The 8,082-nt window shown below is 31.2% G+C and overlaps 1 protein-coding gene across 1 annotated transcript; it reads left to right on the top strand.

The window, feature by feature from the left end:
• The first annotated feature begins 1,033 nt into the window (after positions 1-1,033).
• Positions 1,034-8,007, top strand: LOC129963468 (monocarboxylate transporter 9-like). Its single transcript, XM_056077866.1, has 4 exons — positions 1,034-1,332; positions 2,472-2,615; positions 3,920-5,299; positions 7,779-8,007. The coding sequence occupies exons 1-4, from the start codon at positions 1,131-1,133 to the stop codon at positions 7,931-7,933; spliced, it is 1,881 nt and encodes a 626-aa protein (XP_055933841.1). The 5' UTR covers positions 1,034-1,130; the 3' UTR covers positions 7,934-8,007.
• Positions 8,008-8,082: the final 75 nt, after the last annotated feature.

Raw genomic sequence — 8,082 nt, 5'->3', positions numbered from 1 at the left:
CGAAATTGATATTTGATATTCACTTTCTTCTTTATACAACTATTTTCTATCAATGCCTTTTAAACTTCTGGAACGGTTGCGAAAGATAATATTTGGAGTCTGACAAAGTTTTAACAACTTTCTCTTTTTGATTCTTCTGCATTTATAAATAAAAGATATTAAAAAATAATCATGACGTAAATTCTTCCAAATAAATTTTGTGAATGGTAATTTTACATGCATTTTTAAAAAAATTAGCATGCAAACAAAACTTCATATAAATTTTCCAATATATAGAACACAATAAAATACATAAAATAAAAATTTGTCCACTTGAAAAGAAATTAAACAATATTAGAAAGCCTATTTTGGACAATATAATAAATTAATGCAATTTGAAAATAGCTAGAAATAATTTTTTAAAATTATGATAAAACTAAATTTCATAAATCAATTTATAATCTATTTTATTCCAAAATAAAATTTTCTCAGGGTTACTAAGGCACCGTGTGTCTTTCTTTCAGGACGTCATCTAGTTGATATCGGACATAAAAAATATCACATCCTATTTTTATTTACTTATTACATCTTCAAGAGGGTGAACTCTGTAACTTTGACCTTCTTAATTTATTGAGGAACTGAGGATAATTAGGTTAGTCAGTATTTGAACTTTCTTCCGTAACATTTTTAGCTGTCCACGTGTAAGGTGTCACTGATATCTTCCACTTGTAAGTCTGCTTGATAAGGTGTCACTCGTTTCTGAACTCCTTTGTGTTTTACGCGATTGCGAGGCAACAAATCCCCCTCCTAAGCTCTATGAACACTTCAAACCGGTTTCGACCGCTTCTATCTGCACCTCGTGTCGTGCCATCAAATCGGGAATTCGGGAATTCAGCACCTGGTTAGTTAAAAGCGGTGTAAATTTGCTGGGAGATTATTTAACCCCCCACCCCACCTTCCCATTAATTACATCACTGAGAAACCAAAAGTTCAGTTAGATAGTGGGTATAAAAGCGAATTTCTCTGAATATGGACCAGAGTATCGAACAATTAATTCTTCTTGTCATATTTCCTAAGTCCATTGCTTACCAACTAATTGGTACAGCTAAGCGTAAGGTACGCAACCTGTCTATAATACGTTGCTTACCAGTATGGCCAGCGAGCCTGCCACTGGAGTGGACGGAGGCTATGCCTGGGTAGTGGCCATTGCCTGTTTCATGATAAATTTTATAATGGCAGGCCTAGCTAGAGCAGCCGGGGTGCTGTACGTTGCCGTCATCGAGCTGTATGGTGTCAGCAGGGAAGCTGCAACGACACCTTTCAGCATGAGGTTTTCTGTTAGGAATATGGCTGGTAAGATTTTTTCTTTTATTTCAAATTTATATATTTCGAAATATTTTTTTAAAGAGTAGTGAACAGTTTGAAAAATCTGCTACTTATGTAAAAATACGTATAATCTTGGAAAAGGGGAATTAACTTTAAAATTTGCCCATTGATACAATTATTGGTTTTGCATTAAGTCTTGCATACACATGAGGTGACATTCTACCTAGGTTATTTCGGTTTATGCTATGTTGTTATGGGCAGAAGTTCAGTATCAAGCTGAGATAGATACGGTTTGTTGGAAAATTTTCAACATCTCCCTATTAACTCTGTTCACATTGTGGGAAATCTCCATGATGTTTTATATTCTAAATGTCAAACAGTATCGTGAAGATATTGCAACAATGCTGTTTTGCGTTTATGCTAATACGTCTAGATTGGAAGATACTGGATTCAAGAGTTTGTTTTGCATCTATTTTAAATTTGACTACTTGACTATCTGACTACTTGATGTTATGAAGTATGATTATGGCAACCTCGGATTAAGCTTTCTAGGAATCCGTAGACAATACATAATATGGGGATACTTTTCTCCTTCAAATAACTTTTTAAAGATTTTAATTTATCTTTACACAAGCAGTTTTAAGTAGCAAATTTTGACAAACTGAAGAAAAACTTTTAATTGTAGATTACTAAAAACAATCCTAGATTTAGAATAAAGAATAAATAACTGAAATTTTAATAAAGTAATAAAATATTTATTTCTTAACACAATATTTGATACATTGGATTAAGGAAATACAACATAATAAATAAACACAGTATTTAATATTAATATTGTGTAATCCTAAAATTAAATATTTATTGATCGGAACTATAATAGAATCTTTTTTAAATTATAAAGCGTCACAATTTTTTATTGTTATAGAATAAAATAATACAAAATTACGAAGGATTATTAATAGTTGTTAAGCTGTTATACAAACAATAGAATAATTTTTATTTGAATAAAAATAGTTAAAGCTATCCTTAAAAATTCTACCAAAATTAAAGAATTAAATTAAGAGTTTTACGACATTGAACATTTTATTCCGTTATCAATTGATGAAAAATTATAGATTTTAAGAGAACTATATAATTATTATAAACTATATATGTTTATGTTTCAGGTCCTCTGGTCGGCATATTGGGACAGCGCTTCGGTATTCGTGCTACCGTATTGATGGGTGGCTTGTTGGCTGGCGTGGGTGGAATTTTATGCGTTTTGGCACCCAATGTCTTCTGGATTACCATGTCTTGGGGAGGAGTTCATGGTAAGAACCATAGAAATTTCTTTTCAATAATTTCTTTTAAGCTTCATGGCAATATCAGTTAAGTTTGAATATGAGATAATTCGTTATCTTAGGCAATGGAACAATGATTCCGTATCCATCAGGACTGGACTAATAAAAAGACAAAGTAGACAGTTGCCTACTATTAAGTAGACAGTGTTTACAACGTAGTGTCCAGATTTAGGACACCCTAGTCTTTGAGAGTTTTTTTGCAATGTATTGAATATTATTCAGTTTTGTGCTTTAATTTAATTATAAATACCATGCAGTCGAACTTATACAAATTAAAATCAAGTACTGTTTAACTAAATTGTGAAACTTTATTCTAATAACCTTCATAATTAATTATGAAGAAATGATGAAAATATGAGAAAATTTTGAGTTTCGTTTTATGAGAAAATTTTATGTTTCGTTATTCTATAGTTCTAAAAATGTGCTTTATAATTTAAAAAGATGTTCGATTCTATTATTAAATACTATTTCGATTATAGCAAGAAATATTTTGTCCTTTTTTTAAGTATTTTGTTTAAAAATACCTTTCAATATAACTTGGGGGTACTTTTTTTAATACGCCATATAGTGAAACCAACTTTTTAGAAAGTAAACTGTAACTAAGCCTTTTTATTTTAGTTTATCAAAGTTTGCAATTTAAAATTAGAGATAAATCTAAAATAGATAAAAAAAAATTTGGGTTTTGAAGTTTTGAGACTAAGAAGAGGCCCTGTTTAAAGGTTTCATTCTTTCCTGGCTATCAGGATAACAGTACAAGCTGTACATTTTTTTTTCTGTAGGCATTGAGTTATGTTTGCTTTTATTTAGACTGGGAAATTCCAGGGCACATGTTAAGCCTTATACTGTAATTTCAATTCAAATCAATAGCTTTATTATATTTTGCTAATACGATTAAAGATACCAAAACATATATAAGTCATAACAATTGATATTTTAGATAAAAAAATTTATCTCAAATGATGGAAAGAATTTGAAATGTTAACCATAAAATATCCAGCGTCTGATTATCGTTTTAAAAGTTACAAACGTTTGTTAAGAAACATTTGATAATTGGTAAGAAAATGAAATCTTATTGATGAATTTAATTAAGAAAATTATTTTGCTTCATAGAAGTTTTGAAAATGTTGTTGAAATTATTCTTTAAAAATATATTCAATGATTTAATGTGGTTTTCATTTAATATTCAAAAGGGAATCAAAGTAATTTCCTGTTTTTTTAAATATTTGACAGCATTATTAGAAGTCCTGATATTTAGCGGCATCTTTTGCTTTTAGGTTTAGGATATGGCTTATGCAATATAATTCATGTGCTACTTCTGAATCAGTATTTCGACAAGTACAAGGGAACAGCCATGGGATTTGCCTTTTCCGGAGACTGTTTTGGAACATTTGCCTTTCCAGTAATATTAGAAATTTTACTTGAAGAATACGGTTTGAATGGAACATTTCTGATCCTTGGAGGTATCGCCTTAAATGTAATCCCTGCTGCTATGTTATTGAAAACTCCATATTGGCTTGAAGAAAAACGAAAGACTGCCACACTTGATCCAGAAAGCAAGCAAGGAAAACTTTATACTGTCGAGCCGAACAAAGCATTGAAAACGCTTGACGGAAACGGTAAAGCTATCATTACCCATCCAGAAAATAAACCAGTAAAATCTTATTCTTGTGGAATCTTAAACACATGCTTTGTTTCTGATACAAAGCCCAGTTTTGAAGTACATCACAAAAGCAGTGCTTCTCATTTTCCTATAACCAAAGAAAATGTAACTCTTGTTAGAACAAGATGCGTCTCTAACGACAATCATGGCTTTGTTTGGAATGAAAATTTCAAGGACAGCGAGTTACCACAGCCAGAAATGTCATTACGGTCCATAAGGGCTATGGCAGATCCAAAGAAACCGGAACTAGTCCTGAATTTGGAAAATTTCACCAATCACTGCGATGAAAAATATAAAATCAGATCATATTCTTGTAAACTTCCAAATTTGATGACTGAAGAACACTTATTAGGCGAAAGGGCTCATCAGAACATAATTATTGCTGAAGCTCTAAAATTGGAAAATTCTTCCTCTGACATTCTAGAAAATAAATGTGCAATTACCCAGGACCTTGTATCGAATTCAGAACAGAAGTTGAACACAGTTGATGATGCAGAAGATGCTGAGGTTCAACGAAATGCATTTCTTCGATTCATTTCCACGAATACTCGCCCTCTGTTTATACTCATCGCTATCACCATGTCATTTTTCGTATTTTTATTTATTGCCATCATCACAATCATTAACGATTATGCAACAGACATAGGCATTGCTTCAGATTTAGCCAAGTACATTATAATAGGTTTCTCAGTGTCTGATCTGATAGGTCGGTTAGGATTTGGTGTTGTGTTGGACAAGAAGTGGATAAAATTAGGACATTTTGCTGGCTTGACTACTGTGATCATGGGAGCATCAATTCTGATTATACCATTTTTTGCAAACTTTTACTATTTAATGAGCTGCATGTTCGTGTGTGGATTTGTGTTGGGTGGAAATTGCATCATGTACCCTATCCTGGTGACACACTATGTAGACAAAAAAGACGAATCCGTTGCTTTGGGATGCCTGCAGTTTTACGGAGGAGTTCTTGTTCTACCACTACCTCCTATGATTGGTAAGTATATTTTTCACATAATATGCATCATAATGAAAAATGTGAAAATTTTTAATAATTTTTTACTTTTAATCTTGTTCATCGTAGATAATGATTAACATTCAACTTTGAAATAACATCTTGAACAATACTTTGGGGCTGCAGTGGCAGGGTGTCTGTTTCGAAACCGTAGGCTTCTGGCTCGAGATCCCATTTCACCGAAGAACCGTTGTATAGTGGGTTTGATGCAATTTAAATCCGTCGGGGCCAAACGTCCTCACGCTGATGTGGCGCGGAAGTTTGGAGTTCAGGGTGCCAGCTGAGGTGTCTTCCTCATCATCTGATCGCTGTTCAAAATTACAAGGTCCGTCCAAAATTATCCCTAGTGTTGTTTTTTAAAACGATACAGTATTATAACTGAACTGAATTGAATGTTACTCAGTACTATGCGCTAGCTTAATAACAATTTAAAATAATATATTAATGTAAGAAAATCTGCAGGTCGCATTTTTATGCTTAATTAAATAAGCATAAATCAAATTTCACAAAATTTAAAAGTTTGTTTTTAACAAGGTGATTCTTTTTCTATTGTAAGAGCTAATTAAGCTTTTGCTGCCTAAATAATACAATAATAATACAAATATTTGATAGCTTATGTAGAAAATTTGGTTAGTCGAAGCTGCCACAGTGGTAATGATTTTCATGTCTTTAATATAACTTTAAAGGATTTTAAATAAAACTTCTATGAGTTGTTTGGAATTATAGATACACTTTTATCTTTATTTCCTGATTCTGGTTTACAATATTAAAGATTATGAGATGAAAGACCATAAATTTAAAGATTATCAGATTATAAGTTGCAGTTTTAATGCGATAAATAAGTAAAATCTGTATAACCGCTTCAAAGTTGATGGGCATTATATATGTAGAATGGAATAGTGTGAACGAGAAAACAATGACTAAGGCGAGACCACAACAATGAACACCGTAAGAGCAAGACAGATTAGTGAAGTTAAATTCATTGAGAGTTAAATTATGTAATTAGTATAAAATTATGTATTATTAAATTCAAAATAGTTTCATGCAGAGTTAAATTACGTAATTAATATTCTGCCATACATTTACATTTTGTGAGACTTTGTTTGCTTAAAAAATTTCCATGCTTTGGATATTAGACGATTCAATACTCAAAAACTAGTTTCTGCAATGAATAAAATGAGCATGGAATTAAAAAAAAGGAAATAATTTGTCTAAAATAAGATGTATTTCATGGGAATATACGAAGATATGAAAATAGTGTCTATTCTTTCTTTTCTTGCATTTGATTAGCAGAATTAATAAAAACATAAAGGAATGAAAAGAATTGCAAAACATTAGCATTTGCATATGGAATTTGAAAATTCTCTATTTGTATTTCGGGTTTTCAAAAATGTAACCATAGTTGCGCTTTCTTTACAAATAATTGATTTTAATCTCTAGTTTTTTTGTAAAATTTACAATATACAAATATCGCACGCAGAAATATGTGAAACATTGAAATTTAATATTTACACTACTCATAAAACGATAAAAAATAAAACTGCTACATTTATTCGATTTAGTTTTATAATAAAATATAAGCATTTAATGGTTGTTATTTCTCAATACAGCTTTCAAAAACTTTCTTTCCAAAAATTTTATGCTAAATAAATAAAATAAAAGCTATCATACTTCGTAGTGGAAAAAATTACAAATAGAATAAAAAAAATTATTGATCATCCAAAAGAAGTAATCTAAAATTTTACTGTTACTAGAATAAGGCGTTATTTTTAATGAAATTAGAAAGAAAATAGGTGTAAATCTACATAAAGGTGGTACTTATAAAATTTTGAGGGACTATAAGGAAACCGGTCACTACAAAACTAAATTAGTAAAGGCAAGGAAAGGGACACAGCATCAAGTGACGATAGAATAATTAATAAACTACTTCTACATGAAAGAAGAAAATAATATGGGAACATACATGATAATGGAAACATAGCATGAAATGGCATTCTGTCTGTCATTCGCAAGCATATATGCGTTGTAATTGGTAAGAATGAAATAAATGAAATTTGGAATCTAATCTTATTATTACAATTACTATAATACAGTTGCATCAATTTTGATCCATATTGGTTAAAACTCAATGCATACTAAGTCCGAATGCATGCAATGTCTGAAATTCACTAGTTTCTTCACTATAATAGAAAGCACAAAATACTAATGTGAGACATTGTGAAAATAAAAATGTAAATACTCGTGGCGTCCACGTCTCTTCTCATAATCCAATTTTTTTTTTTTTTTTTTGCTGTGCAAAAAGCGATAACACCTTTATTAGGAAATGTTTGGGGAAGGGGGGTTGAGCTCTCCCATTGGTTTTGGAATTAAAATTAATTCCATTGTCATTTTTTTTTTTTTTTGCTAAGTAATTGAAACTAACTATATTCCTTTGTTAAACAATCATTTTCCTTCTTTTCAGGTTTCTTCCGAGATTCCATAGGTTCATACAATGGCGTCTTCTGGACAGTGGGTGGATTGTGTATCGCCTCTGGTCTAGCCTGGGTGCTAGAACCTTGCCTATGGAGGAAACAGCAAAGTACTGCAAAAAGTTCGGCTCTACAGCAGAATTGTTAAATGCGCTCCTCTGAACAACGAATCTATTTATTTGTGCTTAGATCTGATAGACATCTCATTTGTAAATACGTACATTTTACATATAAAGAATTTTAAAAAAAAAACTTATTTGTCTTCTTTTTTTTCTTTACTTTTCTTTTTGGTTTGTG

Source organism: Argiope bruennichi, chromosome 3, assembly GCF_947563725.1.
Source record: "Argiope bruennichi chromosome 3, qqArgBrue1.1, whole genome shotgun sequence".
NCBI lineage: Eukaryota > Metazoa > Arthropoda > Arachnida > Araneae > Araneidae > Argiope > Argiope bruennichi.
The sequence above is the reverse complement of the archived record's forward strand: the minus strand, read 5'-3'. Positions and strand labels throughout refer to the sequence as shown.

Coding starts and splice junctions, on each gene's coding strand:
- LOC129963468 (XM_056077866.1), top strand. CDS start 1,131: ATGGCCAGCGAGCCTGCCACTGGAGTGGACGGAGGCTATGCCTGGGTA. Junction 1,333..2,471: donor TTCTGTTAGGAATATGGCTG/GTAAGATTTTTT, acceptor TTTATGTTTCAG/GTCCTCTGGTCGGCATATTG. Junction 5,300..7,778: donor ACCACTACCTCCTATGATTG/GTAAGTATATTT, acceptor CCTTCTTTTCAG/GTTTCTTCCGAGATTCCATA.